The following is a 20,061-nucleotide window of genomic DNA, read 5'->3' as shown; positions in this document are numbered from 1 at the left end:
AGTGATGAAATGTCTTCAGGTATCTTCAAATACTGTCAGAGTGGTCTCTGCGCCTTGGCTATGGGTATCTAGGTTGGTGGATGATGTTACCTGTTGAAGGAGTTCTGGAATTTCTGTTTTCTGGCTGGTTTTGCTTAAGAACAGGGTGTTTTTGCGTGATGGTAGTCTGAGGGATCAGATCTGAGTGCTTGTTTTCTAAGAACTGATGAAGACACACACTGTTTCTACTAAAAAAACAGGCTCTTTTTTTTTTTCCCCCCTGATTTTTGTAGCCAGAAGGAATAGAAATCTGTTTTGTAAGCTGAACATTAAATATCTTCCCTGAGTTCTCCATCCTTCTGCGTATGAAGTGAGACTGAATTCTTCGGAGTGAAGTGAGGTAGATTATTTAGTCTAGTTAAAGAGGAGAAGAGGGAGGATGGTTTTCCTCTGTATTCAGTGAGGTATGTTGGTAGCTTGCTCTGTGTAACATTTGATCCTGATCTCTGGGCCATGCAGCCTGAGGTGGTTCACTGTGGTTCCCCATTTCCAGCATTTAATCTACTGTGTCAATTGTGGAGGAACGGGAAGCTCATTTTGTCCCTGTTACTGAGCTCCAGCATCCTGAAAGAGCAGTTTGTGCTGGCAGTGGCATGCTGCAGGGTATATTTTGCACCACTGACACTGCCTCTGCCAAAGCACTTGCAGTTTGTGTGGTTGGTGGGAGGATGTTGAAGGGAAAACTTGAGCAGTAAGGGGTCCACAGAACCCAAACAGTAGATAACGAGTGATTATCTGTTATCACTGAAGAGTCAATCTCATTATGCACAGTTTCTGCTTCTAGGGTAGTTTCAAAAGTTAACAGAGTCTGAGTTTTGGGGTGCCAGCGAGCTTTGGTTTCCCGTTAGTTTGCAGGGAGGAGGAGATGTTCTGATCTTTGCCCAGATTAGGGATTTATCTCAGGAGGCTGATGCCTCCTCCACTACCCAGTCCTTAGATTGAAGGTAGGATCTTTTGGGATAGACGTTGCATGTGAAGGGACTGAGGATTGCCTGGAAGATGCTGACAGGTTCTTTATAATGCTATAGATATAAATGAGATCCTTTCTGTAAATACTGAACTCTCCAAGGAGGGGCAATGGGCAGGACTTCCATGCTGCCCTAGCTGGCCAGTGGTTCTTTGTCTTCTGGAGATGATGGATTTTCTTTTTGGAGGCTGGTGTTTGCACATTCAACTGGCACCTGAGTGGCTGGATTAACATCTGTGTCTGGATTTCTGATCCATATTAGCCCTGATGCAGAAGTAACTGCTTTTAAATATGTCTTGGCCAGAAGGCATTGCTGGGAGGCACTGGGAAGTCTTCTTTTACTTCTGCCACCTTTGCTAATGTGTGTCAAGAGGAGGGGAAGTGGGATATTTGTACCATCCCTTGCAGGTGGTGAATTGAGTGCTTGCCACTCAGGTGTTTTCTGGGCACTGTGTTGCCAGGGTAACTCAGCAGAGAATCTGATCTAAATGCCAGTTGAAAGTCTGCTCTACAGCTATGATGAGATCTGTACACAGTTAGTTGGCAGGAACTTACGCACAACTTTGGTGAGTATAAGTGCTGTGATACTTTTTTCTAATTTCAGGATGACAAGTTAGATACAAACTTTGCTTTTGTATAAACACAGAGCTTTATATACAAACAAATAGATATTTTTGGTGCTTATTTCCTAGGAAAAAAATAAACATGAAAGGTAAAATTAAACAAAAATATGTCCTAAAACCTCTTCAGATTGAGGATTAGAAATAAGAAACAACAAAAGCTCAAGCTTGCTTCCAACTCACGTATTTGCGAACACAAAACTGCAGACTAACCAGATGAACTGCACATTGTGAGGTGCAGGAACAATTTGTACTCCTTTTAAGTTGTCGGAGTAGCAAGCAGCAACATACATGCGGTGGAATAATTCCTTGTCTCTGCTTTGCATTCTTCTAAGAAATGTTATCCCTTTAGGTTTAACCAATATCTATTTATATCTTGATGGATCACAAGAGAGCAGTTTGCTTTTGGTGTCTTATTTAGGGAACTGTACTGAGTGAAAAATTTGAGTAAACTGCGGCGTCACAGATTATCGTGCCTTTTGACTTGGTGAATAGTTCCTCAAACCACTGAGGCTGTGGATATACATTTACTCTGCAAGCTATTTTTTATCAGTGGCTGCACATTGCTGTTCCCTATCAAAACAGTCTTTATGTGAGTGCTTCTTAGCTCTCCTTAAGCAATATAAGTTCATCTGCTTAAACAGTTTAGTAGGTGATTTGCGCTAACGGAGTTGACTGTTGCTTAGAGACAGTCAGGCTCTGAAAGGTTGTAACGTGAAATGAATGAACCAGCCCAATGTTTACTTTTGCCCTTTCCTGCATTTGGGTCAACTTAGTCTTTCTATTGAATGTTGTGATCTATGAGTCTGGTAACTTAAAAAAGCATCAGGCGTCACCTAAACCAGCGCTGGTTTATTTCCATCTGTCAAATAATGTTCTGCTTCAGAGAGGTACTTGGGGCAAGGCTGGCAGCTACAACTTCCAGTCAGAGAAAAAGCTTGAGAAGAGCATGTCTGTTTTAGCAGGAGGCCCGACCTTCTGCTACTCAGGCTAAAGCATCTCAATGTCCTCTTAAACGGAAATGTTAATCAAAATATAGCAGATTAATTGTTTATGTGAGTGGATGAGATTATCCCAGACATTGTGGTGCTGTTTGACTTGGAGAAAGAACTGTGTAACCATACACAAAGCTGCACCTCAGAGATAGTCGACCGGCTTTTTGATTGTATAATAAAATCTGGGAAGGTGATAAAAATGGAGCTGATTTTTGGGTGGGGTGCTCTACTATCTTTTCAGATCAGCTTATAGCTGAGTCGTGTTATTGACTGTGCACAAATGAATAGGGAATCGTAGCTAAGGCAGTGAGCAGGTTTTTAATCTTCATGTGCCAGGCAGCGGGTTAACTTCTTCTGATAGTGGGTGGCAGTCCAAGAGGGTTGTGGAGTGATAAGGAAAAGGTTGGAATGGTTTTACTCGGCTGACTGTCATTGCACAATACTAGTTTAACTTTAGCAGGACTTTTAAAATGGGGGTTGTGTACACCAATTAGTTTGTTTAACTTGAAACCAGATGTGAACTTTGGTATGCTTTTTTTGTGTCCAGGTTCCCCTTGCAGGGAAACTGTCCAGTAGCAGGGCAGCTACAGTTGAAGTCACAATGGGAACTAGGTGGCATGGATATAAACCTCAGGACGTTAGGCTTTCCTGTAATTGCATTTAAGACTGACACAAAGAGATGGAATACACAGAGTACCCTGAAAGGTGGTGTGTGTACTTCCTGGAAGGGCCACTAAAATGTATCCCACTTATTTATTTCTTAATGGAAAAAAATAAATAAGAGTAGTCTGAGAGACCTGACATCTCCGAAAAGGGAAAGTGGTAGCTTTCTATTGCATGTCTCCATTGTCTCCGCCACACTAGATGAGAGCTGGTCATGCAGGAGTGAGTAGCGGTGACTCCATCACCCACCATGTTCTCACCTTGCTCCAGTTCCTTGTGGTAGCTGAATGGTCTTGAAACCAAGTCCTTCCTTTTCTCCTGTCACCGCTCATATTGTTCCCCCACCCTTTCACTCCAGCAGGTGCAGGAGTTCTGCCCCCTCATACTTTTCCTCTTCCTGAGGCCTCGGAGCTCTGTCAGTCTACTGTCCCACCGCCTGCCTTTCTCACCTGTTGGATTTTGCCCCTTCCCCACCCACCTGTTGGCTGAGTGCCTGTGTTGGGCACCCATGGTCATCGAGAACTGCTTGCTGTAGCAGGGCAAGCTAAAAATCCCCCGGCGGTTCCTCCCACATTGCAGTCAGGGCTCTGCTCTGGGTGCAGGGGAGCTGGCCCTGAGGTCCTCCCTCTGCGATGCCTCCTGCCAGCCAGCGCTAAGCAGCTGCTTGCCCAGCGTTGTGACAGGCCCTGGTGGTGAATGGAGAAGGGGAAATGATTTTTTTTTCACATGTATACAATGAAAGGAAGTGCTGGAATAAACCGAGTGAGGTAAAAAAGCTTTCCCGGCACATTACCTTGTAACACTTCTTCATCCTGTTTCTCTGCTCCACATCCCGCTCTGGCCTGTGGGGAGGATGACGTCCAGCGCCTGGCCTACTGACAGCCGGCTTCTGACCCTGCCAGCCCCCGGTGCCTGGGATTCCTCTGGCAGAGCGGCCAGGGAGACCTCACTCGTTGCCGGGAAGGGGCTGCTAACGTGATGCCGTAGGCTGCGGTGGCTGCAGTTGGGGTGAAACGTGGTGGAGGGGCTTCGCTTTCTCAGCTGGCGTAGAGGAGGGGCTGCATGAAAGCCTTGCTTTGTCCTGTTGAGGGAAGGAAGGGCGCCTTTCCCTTTGATTTGGGCAAAAGAAGGGAAGGTCTTGCGTACCTTAGCATGCTGGAGCCGGCGTAGAGCAGCACCATTTCGTTACTGATGTAACAAAAGGAATAATAAAGTGTCCAGAAGTTAAGTAAAAGACAAAGGGGGTGGGAGGGTGGAGAGAGGAAATACTTGGAGATGTCTGCAGTGCTTCCTGTTTGCTTCTGAAAATTATGAGTCAGATCCCCCACAAACAGGAGAGAGGGGTTTGAAAAAGCGTGAGATTTTTAAAAACTAATCATACGGGGATTTGTTCTCTTGGTCTTCTGGTTTTTGAGCTTTCAGAGCTGAAGGCCATTTTTCACGTTTCTGTGGGCCGTGGTGACAGCAAGGAACACATGCTCTTTTCAAGGGAAATAGAGGGGGTTTATAACAGATAATCGTACAGAACCAGGAAGTAAACCAATAGAAAAGATACCAAATATTGCAAGATATGCAATAAAATGTGTGATACCATTGCAGTTCTTCTAGAGTTGATTGCTTTGACTTGGAAAACTTCTGCAACATGAGTTAGTTGTAGCCCTCAAGCCGATTTGCCTTTTGTTTTTGAAATATATACTTTGGCACAGGAGGGAGAAGGTGCGTTGTGTGCACCTGGATCGTGTCTGAGAATAGCAGGGCTTTCTGCTCACTGATCCAGGAGGAGGAACCATGTTCCTTTTTCCCACGCAAAACATAGTTTGCATCTTAAAACCTGTGGATTTTATGGGATTGTAACATGAACGTTAATAAGTGTGTGGACAGCAGTAATGCACTTAAAAGGAAAAATTAAATGGATACCATTCTTCATGTTACTGTATCACTGAAGTGCAGGCTTTGCTAGAAGATGTGATTTCTTTGTTTCTCTGCCAATTAACTCCCAGTAAGTGTACATAAGTGATAAAGGACTCCAGCTCTCCAAACAGAAAGCGATTATTTGCAGGCGTTTTTCCTCTGTTACGGTGTCAGGATAAACTGTATGAGGAGACCTGGAAAGCATTTCCTTCAGCTGAAAAGAATGCTGCAGAACTGGAGGGCCTTAGCGTAAAAAGGCCAAACTCATTTCTTTGTAACAGAGCTTGCTGTTAAGACACACCTTAGTAGGTGATATAACATTTGGCCAACTGAGAGCACAGCCTGAGAGCCAGCGCTCTTCGACGTTCAGCAGAGTTGTTGCTTAGATGTTTGTCGTGATTAAAAAGCCCTCTCATCCTACTTCAGGATAATCATAGAGTCATAGAATGGTTAGGGTTGCAAGGGACCTTCAAAGACCATCTAATCCAACCCCCCTACATGGAGCAGGGACATCTCCAACCAGATCAGGTTACTCGGAGCCAACTGAGCCTTGAACCTGGCCTTGAATGTTTCCAGGATGGGGCATCCACCACCTCTCTGGGCAACCTGTTCCAGTGTTCCACCACCCTCAGTGTAAATAATTTTTTTCCTAATATCTAATCTGAATCTACCTCCCTCTATTTTGAAACCATTACCCCTTGTCCTGTCACAACAGGCCCTATTGAAGAATCAGTTGTTGTCAGTACTGAGAGTGCAAGTGGAAGTGCTGGGTCAAGGATGCAATCATATTAAAAAAAAAAATCTGTTTTGTCTGTATTGATAAATAAACAGTACGAACAGTGTTTCCTGGTGTGATTTTGGCACTAATGCTGTCCTCAGACCCTGTGCAGGATGAGGCTGGAGGGTTCCTGGAAGCTCCTCCTGGAGGACACAGCCACCTCAGCTTGAACGCTGAGGTCTGCTGTGGGGTGTTCTGTGCCGCATGACCTCACACCGTGGGAGCGTTCTTGGGGATGTCAAATGTGCTGTTTTAAGTATAGCCTTACTCTGTTAAAACCAGAGGGGATGCCAGCCTGCACGGTGGCCAGTTTGAGAAAGGTCTGAAGCAGTTTTGAGATTTGAACCTGCTTGTTGTGGCATTTTCCTATTTAAAAATGCTAGTTATGAAAGAGTCACACAAGTAGCACAGCAACGTGTTGGCTCTTTTCCCACCTTTACCTTCATGCCTGTACACCTGCGCAGAAGCTACTGTTACTTTTGGCTGCTGTTTCTTGGCTCTCCTGCTTCCCAATCCCTTCCACTGTGGAAGGAGCGTTCCCAAGCATTTCCTCTTCAGGTTGCTTCTTGGCTCAGGTACGTGTAACTCTCTTGAACGAGCGTGTACAGGTTGGGTGTAGGTGTGGCAAAAGGCTCCCAGCTACTGGGAAAGCAGCTCTGAGAGAATCTGGAACAGCTCCCAGAATGATCTGTCCCGGTAGGAAACTGACTCTGCTTAGTTTAAAAACAAGTAAATAGTGTCACTGTAATTTTTCAGCTGGTTTTCGTTTGGAAGATATTTTTTAACTTGCTGCAGAAAAAACAGAAGAGCAAAGAAAATATGCAAAAATACCTGGCCCAGCTGCAAAAATTGGTAAACATTTATCATTGCAAAATGAAAATAAAAAAAGATATATTTTGTTGAGAAAATTTCAACATGTGTTGGTGCGAAGTGTTCTCTTATCCTTTAATAACTGCGCATAATTTTCATTACCATTAGTGAGAACTGGAGATGTATCAAAGGGTGAGCAGACCTCACTCAGTGAATTCCTGCAAACCAAGTCATTGTCCCCGGAGGCAGAAGTAAATGCTGAAACCGGCAACAGGATTTTGGGAGCTGAATTACATGTTGGGTACAAGCTTGATGGTGGTTATGCTGTGAAACTGAGAGCTGTCTTTTTATCTGAAAGCAAAACCATGCAGCGCCATGCTTCCTGAGCGCTGCCTCGGCAAGAAGGTGGTTGGGGAAGGTTCATGTTCCAGGTGCCAAGCCCAGGTTTGTCCCCCGTGCCAGGATATGGCATGCCATGTGGAAGGGGGCCATGGCTGGTGGGAAAACAAATCCTGCCCCGCAAGGTCGTGGTGGCACAATAGTGCTGGTTGGCATTTAAGGCAGTCTGCAGGGCAGCTCAAGGAAGGTACACTAATGAAAGAATATAAAAAGCGCTGGATCAGATGCTTAGTTGCTATTGCATGGCGCTGTTTGACTAATGTCTGTTGAATTGCACATGTTCGCGCTAGCTCAGGACTTTTCACCGTTAGAAGGCCTCTGAAACGAGGTGGATCCTTTCTTTATTTGGTGTCCTGACATATACCGAAGTTTGTAATGTGTTTTGGTATCTGTATTATCTAAATGAGGTGTTTTTTTTTTTTTAATTTTAGCAGAAAGTTAGACATATAAGATTTGTCATTGCTGTGTGACATAAACATGGCAAAATGTGTGAAATGTCAGCATTTTGATTAAGAAATGTTTTCCATGCACATCTTTACATGATGTGACATCAGTTGGTCTGCCAGATTGTTGCTGTTTATGTTACAACATGGAGAAAGAGCTTGGTTTGGTTTCTAGGATCTAGATTCCAAGTTGTGCTTGCAGGATTGGTGATTTGTGCGTATGTGTTTGTGTATGTATATATTTGTGTATGCATGTGTTTGCCTATATATATGTTACAATTCCAGAAATTGTTGAGGTTCGTTAGAGACCTTAGAGTAGCATTTGAGACTGGCTTGTCTACGTAAACAAACTGTTTTTACATTGTTCTATTTCAGCCAAGTGTAAGTTTCTCAATTCTGTTGCTTATGCTTCCTTTATACAATAAATGTTGCTGTTTTGATGTATAGGTGTGAGCGCCTTCATTACCATTTTTGGTGATGAAGTAATTTTTTTTGATTCCTGGACAGATATTGATATTTCTGAACAATGTTTTTCTGGGTAAACCTTTCTCTGTTTTCATTAAATGGTGTTAACAGGGGCAAATTCAGCCTTTCTGATTCCTCTCATTAGCACACAGTTTTTCAAAATAGTCCTTTCAAGTGAATGTTCACAAATACGTGCAACATAGCTATAGACAAAGCTGAGCAAAAAGCACAGATTCTTCTGGTGCGAGCTGAATGTAGAAGTTCTTTTGGTTGTGGTTATTTTCTCTCTGCTGCTGGCTTTGCTTTGCTGTTTCTGGCTGAATAGGTAACCCTACAATGAGCTATAGAATCATAGAATGGTTAGGGTTGGAAGGGACATTTAAAGGTCATCTAGTCCAACCCCCCTGCAAGGAGCAGGGACATCTCCAACCAGATCAGGTTGCTCAGAGCCCCGTCCAGCCTGGCCTGGAATGTTTCCAGGGATGGGGCATCCACCACCTCTCTGGGCAACCTGTGCCAGTGTTCCACCACCCTCAATGTAAAAAATTTTTCACTTATATCTAATCTGAATCTACCTCCCTCTATTTTAAAACCATTACCCCTCGCCCTATCACAACAGGCCCTGCCAAAAGTTTCTCCCCATCTTTCCTGTAGGCCCCATTTAGGTACTGGAAGGCTGCTCTAAGGTCTCCCCGGAGCCTTCTCTTCTCCAGGCTGAACAGCCCCAACTCTCTCAGCCTGTCCTCGTAGGAGAGATGCTCCAACCCTCTGATCATCTTCATGGCCCCTTCTGCATGTCTACTTTAGTTTGAGTAGTGATGCTACTAATAGGACCTCTTTTCTGAAGTCACTATATACCAGTCTGATAGGGACTGATCAGTGAACTAAATGCCTAAAATTCACGTAAATATGTGGGCTTGCATAGTCCTGAAAATCCCAGTTTTAGTTAGCAGTGGTGAATCACAGTGGAAGTGTTTCTAATATATCTTATGTCAATATACCTCATAATTTTACTTCATCCATGCTTTTTTACATTGGGAGATCTGGGTGGCAGACCTGTTATGGGTAGTTGTAAGGTGTGAGCAAGCAGAGTTGAAGTTTAATCTTGACTTTCTGATTTACTTTTAAGTAAGCATTGTGTTAGTGTTGGGCCAAATCCTAGTCTTTTTACAGTATTTACATTCAATATATAACGAGCTGCAGTAAGGATTAAGTAGAAGAGCTACAGAAGTTAGGTTGTGCCTCAGATACTCCTAAAATAAATAAAGGGAATATTTGGAGATTATCATGAACGTTTGTGGTATGTGGCCTCTGCCCGGGAAAACAAGAATTAAAGCCTCAGTTGAATACTGTATGTGGGATAATACTTCAAATAGACTGTTGAACAGCTGGTGAGCAGAGGATAACATTTTTGGATTTTAATGTATGATATGTACTAAAATAATGAGCATACTATGTTAACTTCTACCATGTTTCACTTCTTAAAGTCTTATATTGAAATGATCAAATTTCCAGTTTTAACGGAATTGTAATAATTCATACAACTTTTTTTACCGTCTTCATTTTGTGTACAATTAATGAAAATGGTTCTTCACAACTATCCTTGTGAGCAAGAGTTGAGTGAGCTTAAGTGAAACTGATGGAAGGTTTTTCTCTTTTATTCCACCACACCTCAGTGGCTGGAATCTTTTGAGACAAACTGCATCAGCATAAAAGTCTTCGCCCTTGCACAATATATGCTGTGGGTCACACTGGCTATCTATGTAAAATAAAATATTTATATCTATAAAATATCTATATCTATTAAAAAAAAAACAAGGACTTTGCAGACTTCAAGAGACGTGTATTCTTTGTACCCTATGTGTAGGCACATTAACGTAAGGTTTTTCTCTGGTTGTTGGAAACCTGGCAGTGAGTGTGCACCTCCAAGAGTGCAGCGTTACCAGCCTTGTTTTGCTGAGGGGTGCACAGAAGGAAGGTGGATGGGGTCAAGAGGATTATCTCAGCCAGCTCCACCTAGGTTTCTCATCTGTTTCTCAGGCAGGCACAAGAAAAATTGCCAGGCGTTCAGGTTGAACTAGGAGGAAAGCCTTGCAGAAGGCTAGTACCTCTGTCCTGAGATGGCTGGAGGTCTCATTTAACACATTTTTCCAAAGTGTAGCCATCTCAAAGTTACACAAGTAGCAAGTAGACAAGGGAGAGAGGAAGGCCATGTGCAGAGGATGTTTCATCCTCCCATTTGACACATCTGCCCTAGAGTGGGTTTTTATTGCCCTTTGGAGGAGTCTCTCAAATCTTGACTGAAAAAGGATCTCAGATGATGGATTTAAGCTGGACATCTTACCCTTCTTGTCTGAACTGAAGCCACCAGAATGCCGTGTCCCATCTCATCTCCAGGTGAGATTGGTTTGGCAGTGGTGAGCTTGCTGGTGGTGGTGGTGGGCTCCCTCTGTCTGAAGAGTCTCCCATATAGCTGTGCACTTGGTGCTGACACTGCTGCTTATTCAAACAGCACTTCGCCCCACAGTACACTTCTGGGAAGGCAGGATCATTGGGGTGAAATGCTGACCTTGTAGAAATCAGTGGAAGTTTTGCCAGTAAGTTCAAAGACAGCCAGGATTTCACGCCCCCCTCCCCCCAAATGTTAGTAATGGAAAAGTTGTCCAGTCTCCCAGGTGATGCATACTGTCAGTAGGTCTGTGTTCTGCAAACCACTACTGCTTTCAGAAAGCTTTCCTAATACTCATTTTATGCTTTCCATTTCTTAGCTTCAAAGGAATGTCTCAATACAAATTTCATCTGAAAAAGTATGTTTCCTTGTGCAAGATTTTCTTCTGTCGGATACCTTTAGGCTATTGCAACATCCTTGTATGATAGAGTTTTACCTTCCATATTTAAAAAAAAAAAAGAAAGAAAGGAAGAAACCAGACATTTCCTTGGTTTTATGGGAATGTGATTTGTTTTTCAAAGGTACTGAGGCAGACTGAAGCCAAAACAAGCCTGGGAGCAGGGCACCAGCATTTCGGGGAAGTGCGGCAGGAGTTTGTGTGGCTGGGGAATGAGCTGGGTGGGGCAGGCTGGCACACATCCTCCCATTGCCAATTCCCAAATCCCCTTTTGACAGCAGAAAATAGGTATGCTTGGCACCTCCGAACAGTGACTTGATCTATGTTGTATTGATGTGAGGATCTTGAAAAACTGTGTGAATGTTTTTTTTTACTTGGTAAAAGTTAGTATGCACAAGCTAAGTTCAGTACCGTTTTCCCTGTGCGTAAATGACTTACCTATTATGCAGACCAAGAAAATTGCAAAGTTGAGACTAAAAATCTAAGAGTCATGTTTTCTCCCCTCCACTGTAATCTCCAAATAACACTTCATTCTATTGTAATCATTTATTTTAAGTCTATTCTTGTAACTTATTTTAATTTGCACAATGTTTTAAATGTAACTAACTATAAAATGGATAAACAAATTGTACTTGAACAGTTTTCTGGAGCTTTTACAAGCAAAAAGCATGACTGAGTATAATACAATACAAAAGAATAACAAAGTGGCGTTCAGGATTTATAGCTGGATTACTTTATTGAACAGGCAAAACTTGTGCTTTTTTTTTTTTTCTCCCCCTCCAACGTGCAAGCCTGCAGGTATGGTTACAAGAATATATGAATGCACGATCAGATAAGTAAAAAAAAAAAACTTTAGGGCTGATTATTAGTGCAACTGTTAGTGCAAATGTGGAGCTGCCTACTTGCCTGCTGTTGTTTTGTTTCCCAGTGTATGCTTGGTATCTTGCTTTCTGCCCTTCTGTCTCCTTGGCGTTTGATGATACAATTCAAAGGGACCTATGCAAGCTTTTTTTTTTCAGTGTGATGAGAATGACTGAGTGTTCCTGTTCTATGTGATTGAGATAAAATGTGCTCACATTCTTGTTTTGCTCTGAGGATGGTTTGTGGTGAAATTTTTCTGCTCTTTAAGACACTTGGAGAAGTTTGGAATATTTTAGAGGCCCAGAAGTTTGGCTTCCCAGAGTAGGGGTACTAATTTAATAGCTTCTTCCAACCTGTGTTAAGCTTTGTGTTTGTAGCAATTAAAATTGGTTCAGAAAGGAGAGGATAAAATTGCTAAAGTTTGAGGCAGGCAGGAGTCAGACTTTTCAGTCTCCCTTTCTGCTGCTGCACCTCACTGGCATGTGGTGCAGTTTTATTTAAATACTCTGTACTGCCATCCTCCCATTTATCAAAAGGGATTTTTAATATGGCACCTTCCTAAATGGTACAGGGGCTTAATAGCCTGACTGGAAATGCAAGGAAGATCCTTTTTGGTTTTTGTGCAAGCTGGGGTTAATGTAGGAGACCCTAAAAGCTTGCAGACTTGACAAGGTGATGATGAAAACTTAGGCTTTGGAAAGGAAGGCCACAGGAAAAAGGATGAATTTAATACAGTGGAGCTAAATCATAGAGCTGTAGATCATTTGAATCATTTTGACTGGTAGTCAAAAAGGAGTATGAACTCTCATTTTGGGAAGGGTGAGGTATGATGACTGTAGATTTTTGGCAGGAGACTGCTTGAAGCAAGCAAGAAGTGGGCTGACCTAGATGCCTGATAAGAGGCTCAATGAAATGAAAAGTGGGTGGACCTGGAGAAGAACTGGGTGGACCTGATTGTTTTGGCGCTTAGGTATTTGATGCTTGATTTCCAGGGCAGCAAAATTTTAATGACCTATTGTTTGTTATTGGTTGGCTTCTTAGTGATATGGCCAGCACCTCTCCTCGAGCGGTTACTGTGTGCTGGGGTGTGTGGAGTGCGGGAGAGGGAAGAAATGTGTTGGGTGGAAGGTGCTCTGGATGAGTGTTTCTGATAAGGAGGTTGTGTGTGTGAAAGGGTGTCTGAGGAGCAAAGGGAGGGAGGCTTTGAGAGCTGGTACTTTGTTCACGAGGGGATGTTAAGGTTACATGTCTTTGGGTTGTAACCTCAGCATGATTTGTGAATTGGTGTTGAACAAAGATATTACTTGGCTCCACTGGCAGTTAAAATGGGCAGCTCCTCTTGCTGATGTCTGTTGCCAGCGTTGCACCTTCTTCCTGCTGCTGTCAGGCCTTACACTGCTCAGAAAATCAGTGAAATGGTGATACCGTTGAAAGAGTAAAAGCTGAGCAACTGAGAGGGGCAGTATCTTCAATCTAAGACACTCTAGGTTAGCTTATTCAGCTTTTGGAGGAGTAAAATAGGCTACATATGTGTAAAGAGCACCAAGCTGAGTTCTGCACATCCCCATGCATTGTAATACTTAGACATCAGTAGCTGGGTCTTGTGTGTTTTAAAAAGTTACGCGCACACATGCATGTATGTGTAGTTATATGTGTGTGAGAGTGTGTGTGCTAGTGTTTTGTCTGTGCCTGTGTTTTTGGTATTGTTTTGCTTAATAATATTGGTGTGAAAAGTGGAAGTCTCTGTTGGTAGGAAGAGACAAAATACATTTCAGGATTATATTTTTTTAAACTGAAGGGACAAAGCTAGGATAAATTATTATTATGTGATTGCTTTCTTGGCCAATTTGAAAAGCATCTTATGTTATGAAAGAACTCTAAAATAAATGAAACCCATCATCGTTCCTTGTCTGTTTTTTTATTACATTAATTTTTGTTCTTCTAGAATGTGACTGTATCTCAATAGTAATTTTAAAATAACTCCTCATTGTGAACAGTTTTTCTAGGATTATCGTTATGCAACTATTCCTTGACCCTCACACCACACCTGCAAGTTCCTAGAGAGCTTTGGTCTGTTTACCTTTAGCCTGTGTTAGGTAATCAGAGGAGGTTGTAGGACATAAAGGCTCATCCAGCATACATGATTCCTACCTGTGAGCTCAGGTACCATTAGTCTTTTCTGCCAGCATACCTGCCTGTTCAGTGACACTGCTACCACTTAGTCCTGCTCCTCTCATTGATGCATCCTTCCTCCTCTTTCCCCAAATACACAAATACACACTGAGTCCCCCCTGGTTCTTCACAGACTCATTCTGTTTTTTCTTTTGGTGGACATCCCTAAAAAAGGCTGCAGTTCTATGTGGTAGAAAGATTTGGTGGGAATTACTGCAAGTGATTGTTTTCCTGCTTCTACCCAATGCCCAGGGAGCAGAGTGATATTAGAAGCTGTATGGGAAGTTTCAAGTTTGAGTTTGTATGAGGGAAGCTGGATATTAGGAAAAATTTTTTTACAATGCGAGTTGTAGAACACTGGAACAGGTTGCCCAGAGAGGTGGTGGATGCCCCATCCCTGGAATCGTTCAAGGCCAGGCTGGATGAGGCTCTGAGCAGCCTGATCTAGTCAGGGATGTCCCTGCTTCTTGCAGGGGGGTTGGACTAGATGACCGTTGAAGGTCCCTTCCAACTCTAACTATTCTATGATTCTATGATTCTATGATACACATGTTTGTCTTTGCATGTGGTGCGAAAGGACAGATTTAATCCCGCTAAATGATGGGAGGAAATGAAGAGAGAGGCAGATAGGTGTAGGACTCTGTATGGGGTTGTGCTTTGAGCACCTGACATCGTATGGTGCACTATCCTGGCTAATGATAACAGGGAGTTGAAAGCTGCTGTTACTTTTTTCCTCTGCCGAGAAGAAGCATACCTTAACTCCTAGGCGTTACTTTAGATAGTTCCAATTCTTGTTTAATGTGGCTTTGTACACTGTAGTGTGAGGTCTTCGTGGCTTAAATACCTGCTAGTCTGTGAGGTTGGCTGCGTGCCATGGCATGGTGGGGGACTGCCCCTGTTTCCCCTGTAGCAAATGGAAAAATTTTTGCTGGTTTCGGTGGGAGAATGGTTCGGCATCTAAGACAAGCAATCCCATGAATGTTGTTACTTTCAGACTGTAATTCTGCAATTACGGAATACAAAGGTGTATACATAAAGTCCAGGGATGTAATTATTATTTTGACTTTGATGATTTATATTAGGCACTAGTGAAGTACTGTACCACCTAATTACCACAGCAGTGCAACAATTACGTGGAGAACCTGTGCATAAACCAATATTTACTGTGTTCAGGAAAGAACTTGCACAAGTGAAAATCATTTCGTACACGTGCAGGGAACCCCTTTGTCCTTTGTATGGTGCCAATATATGAAAAACTGCAGTGCAGTCGTGTTGTATCTGCCAGGTACTGAATGACAACGGAGAACACAAAGTGTTATTGTCTGTTTGCCACCCAGCTGAAGAACTACACCCTTAAGTTTTCCAAAGCTTCTTTGATGATGCAGTGGCTTGAATATTGGCATAATAATTTAGATCGGTATTTAAATAGCTAGCAAATTTGATGGTATAATATAATAAATTCTGCCTGTATCAGAAGAGTCTTCTGTGGTGCACCGTGGCCTCCTATGCAAACCAGTTAGTGAGTGATCTTAAAATGTCCTGTGGTCTGACAGAAGCTGCAGGTGCCCAGGACCTTGTGTGGTCAAGCCTGTTGCTCAGTTTCACACATCCTGAGTGGATTGTTTGCAGGTTACAAAGGTCATGAATTACTGGTTGTTTAATGCAGCCACCTAGCAGGCTTCAATAGCAAACCGACAGCTGCCTTTTGTCTCGGTGTAAAACTTGGGATTTGAGTGTTATGAATTGTGCATTCAGAGGAATTGGTCTGTGTTTGAAGAGCCTCTTCTGTTCCAGTTGACAGAACAGGCTGAAGTCTTCAATCATGCGCAATGTGCAGCTCGACTCTCGCTGCAGTACCATAACAACCACCTCCACAGTAAACAAGTAGCTACTGAACTCTTCAAGCGACACACTGCGGGAATACAGGATGAATGTCATTACATGGGAATTTTGAGGATTAAATTGTTGGAAGACTGCTGTATAGACAAAGCAATACTTCATTCAGATTTTTGTCCTGTGTTGTAAGACACTTTGTAAGAAACAAAGGTGTCAGAAGCTGAGGCACTCAGGAAGGGCTCAGGAGATGATGTTTCTGGTCTGTCATGCCACTGTCCTGCCACGTGTCAAATTAATCTTTCTGTGCTGTTGTTTCATGTCTCTAGGATGGGCGTAGCAGCAGTTCCTTTCCCCTTTGTCTCGTCTGATGTCTTTAGTTCCTAATGACTGCAGAACTCATTCATTGTCCTTCTCTTTGTGCCTTTAGAGAATGCTTAAATGAAAGTGATTGATATTAATTGTTTAATGTCTGTTTTCTGAGCCTTGAAAGTCTAACATGTTTGAACACTGCAGCTAACTGGCTCAGAGAGTGTGCAGGTTCCTGTTTGTTTTTCTCAGCACCAACACCTTGTTTTCTATATGGCTTTTGTTACGGTGATGTGGCACCATGGTGAAAGTTTTGCATTTCATCCGCGATTGTAGTTGTCACGAGGGTGCACAAGTTGTCACCAAGGAACGCAAGATGTTCCTTGTGAATTACACTCAGCTTCCAATGTACTGTCCTCCATCCTGACAATGCTTAAAGGGTCAAACGTTATGGGTTCATTCAGAAAGCCTTTGAGGGATTTTGTTGGGGGGGGCGGTACTTCTTGGCATTAAAATCCTTTGGCAAATCTTCTGTTAAGGTAGTCCTTTTCAGCCCTGCTTCTTCTGTGACTCCAGGGTTTAGGTGCTGTTTATAGGAAGCTTTGGCCCATTAGATCATAGACAGAGGGCATCTTGCAGGACTGACTCTTCCTAAGTCCTGCTTTCCAAACCTCACTTTGTTCTTGCTAAGCCTGACGTAACCTAGGCTGCGAAAAATATAACTCCGTAAGGCCATGGTGGGTCCCCTGCCTGCTCCATCAACTGTTATTTCAGTTCTTCTTCCTCACTGACACCTCACATTTGCCTCCAAGTATGTTATGAGATACAAGCTGCTGACTTGCAAAATTCTATGTCGTTTTTCACTTCTGTTTCTGAGAGCTGCAACCACACTGGGCAACTTGTCAGCAGTCAGCTTGCAATTAATGGGTGTGCTGGGGGATCGGACTTGCTGTGCTCGTGGCTAGGTGCAAAGCCTTCACCAGCTTGAGTGAAAACTGAATGCATCTATTGTGTAATTAGGCTGAACCCAAATTGTGCTTTTTTTGGCAGTTTCCTGCAGAGAATGCTGCTAAGACTGTTGTTGTGAAGTGGCAGGGCAATAGTGTGTCCTTAAACATGATTTTCCTGAATAATTGTTTGAAATGTGCAGATTATTTACAGGACACTTCCTGAGGGGAAGCTGAATTTATGTTTAGGAAGTTCTGTGATAAGATTAACAATTTTTTTTTTTTTCTACTAAGTGGGGCTTGTAATATTTTTGAATTTTATTGTTTGTTTAACTTATAAAATATTATGATAAATATATTTGATTTGTTATTTAGACTTTCTGCTGTGAATTTTAAATAAATGCTTATTCATTCTAGCAAAGGAAAATGTACTCCTGTGAGTTTTGATTGCAGCTGAATCTTAATTCCCCATGCCTCCTCAGAGGAAAAAGATTGGAAATTGTGAAGAATAGCAGAATGCTTAGAGGCTAAAATGCAAGGTGCTTTATCAGATTCCACATTCAACTTCTAGATAAAACAGTGTTATGAAACAGCTAGTCCTTGGAGAAGACCCCCTGCACATCCAGATCGTGTAAGCAGTTCCACATATACTCTTGTACTGACGTGAAGGCTGCTTACTGTGCATTCCCTTTAAAGTCCTCAGTAGGGATCCAGGTACCTGCAAGCATAGGACAGCTTGCAGATGTAGGGCCAAGGTAACCCAGAGTGCTTTAAATGTTCTTTCTTGTATTGGATACAAGTGTGCCTTCCCAACATTGCTCTTTGAGGTCTTTTTCCAGGGCTCATTTAAGTGGCTCAGAGTCTCTCTGTTGATTTTGATGGGTTTTGGATTGTGCCCTAGGGTAGTGGCTGTGAAAATCTGACAGCTGCAGAAGAACAAACTCTGTTTGATTCAGGGTTAATGGGCTCTAACGAAAGAAAACAAGAAATTTACATGTAACATCAATGTACGTGATGTAACAAAAGGGACTTTATCCTGATTTAAATGATGTGTGATCTGAAACACACCCTATAATTTAGTGCGATAGAAGAAATCCTCTGTCTTGAAGGAAAATGTAGAGTTTTCTTTTCTTGTTTATGCTCAGTAATGAATAATAGAGTTTCTAAGTTATTTTTTTTTAAATTAAATTGGAGAAATGTGTAAACTTCTCTGTCTGTGGTGTGACAGGTATGTCTCTTCATGTATATAGACTGATGTCAAATGCATGTTTTAGTAAATGTAATAACTTTTGTTTTTCTAGGTTAGTGGATGACCGGTGTGTGGTTCAGCCAGAGGCAGGTGATCTTGCTAATCCTCCAAAGAAATTCAGAGGTCAGTAACTGGGGTTAATTTTTTTTTTTGTGACCGATTGATGTACATTCTAACTCCTTGGGCAAAGATTACCAGACATGTAACTTCCCAGTTGCCCTTATGGTTTGTGAACACAGTGCTGAAGTTTCAAACAGGAATGTGAATGACAGATTTTTAGAACTAAATACCCAATCAGCAAAGGCGTGGTGGGTAGGTGGAAAACACTGGGAAATGGACTAATTTTCTTGCAGTCTGAGAGTTGGTTGCTCTATTCTGTACGCTGAATGCTGATCCCCCGCTGTGTGACCAACTCCTTGCTCAGCCTTGCTCTTACTGTAAATGGGAAACAAGCTTGTGAGGCTCAAAACTACTTGAGCTGCCGGTTTGTTTATTTTATTTAAAAGAGAGGGCAACATTTTAAGGACTACCACCAGATATTTTGTCAGCTTTTTGTTTTGCTTTTGCTTAAAACCATATCTGATTTTTCTCAAATTTCTTAGACATGACCTTATAGATTTGGATAATTCTGCTGTTTTGCCTGTTGGAAGAAGTAACAGTGCACTGAAAACATGTGGTTTCTACTTCTTCAATGCTAAAAAATACTCCTGTGGTATCAGAAGTTCGGTGTGTTTGTATGCAGGGAAGGAAATAAAACTTCTCAGTCTTGTCTGTACTTGATTTAAGCCATTGGCCCTAGTTGTGCTAAAGTAGAGCCTTATTAGCCTGATCCAGACCTCTTTTGGCTTAAATGAGCTTGGATTCACACCTATTACATGATCAAGACAGTTTTATGGCTTGCCTGGTTTAGAGCAAGGGAAACACATTTCATGGCTGCTTGTATCTTTCTCAAGGGGTTGCACTGACATTCTTAACCTTATTATTTTATTTCCAATGTTTATTATACTGTAGTATGTATATGCTATTATTGCAAAAAAGTTGCATTTAAAACACTGAGAGACTGAAGTTCTGTTTTCCCAGAGTACTCAAGATTTTTTTGCCATTATATATTCAGGAAACATCAGCAGTTGGTTCCAGTTCCAGCTGTGAGCATTCAGCACATTGGCAGATCTTGGAAGTTGAGAAAATGAGGCTATATACTTAGAAACTATTAGTAATAAATTTCGGTCACTTGCATGGTGTCACAACATAAATTTATAGCAGAGATGGGGATAGCATCTGGTTCTCCAGTGTGGCTTTCAGACTACCTAATGGTGATTTCATCCTCTTGCTGCCTGCAAATACATGTTTAATTCAGAGCTTCCAGGTTGCACAAAACTTCGGGTGGGGATTCTTCATACGATCTTCCTGTCACTTCATGACCCTGGTGTATTCCCAAAGTAGGACATATCCAAGTTTCTAGATGAGACAGGGGCCACTGGAAAAGATTTGCATAATTGCAGAATACATCCAAATGCCTACAGTCAAGGGGCTGAACAAAGGTTAAAAAGAGAATCTTAATTTTTAAATTGTCTGACGTTTGAGGGCTTGATTTTATAACTTCCGTACGGTAGAGTTCTTTTATCACAGTTCTGTGATGTTCTTTCCTAATTTGAAAAGGCAAAGTAGGAAAAAGTTGATAGTGTTCTCTATAGAGCTGTCTTGTTTGGTTTTTTGTTTGTTTGTTTGTTTTCTTTTTTTTTTTTGAAGAAGTT

At 42.2% G+C, this 20,061-nt stretch overlaps 1 protein-coding gene across 1 annotated transcript in view; it reads left to right on the top strand.

Annotated features, from left to right (window-relative positions):
- ITPR2 (inositol 1,4,5-trisphosphate receptor type 2) overlaps positions 1-20,061 on the top strand; it is a 267,039-nt gene that overhangs the window by 14,496 nt on the left and 232,482 nt on the right. The window contains exon 2 of the mRNA XM_086756987.1: positions 18,360-18,430. Within this exon, the coding sequence (XP_086613113.1) occupies positions 18,360-18,430 (71 nt within the window). The remainder of the gene's footprint in view (positions 1-18,359; positions 18,431-20,061) is intronic.

This window comes from Chlamydotis macqueenii, chromosome 1 (assembly GCF_036417535.1).
Source record: "Chlamydotis macqueenii isolate bChlMac1 chromosome 1, bChlMac1.mat, whole genome shotgun sequence".
NCBI lineage: Eukaryota > Metazoa > Chordata > Aves > Otidiformes > Otididae > Chlamydotis > Chlamydotis macqueenii.
Note: the sequence above shows the minus strand (reverse complement) of the source record. Positions and strands in the feature narration are given on the sequence as shown.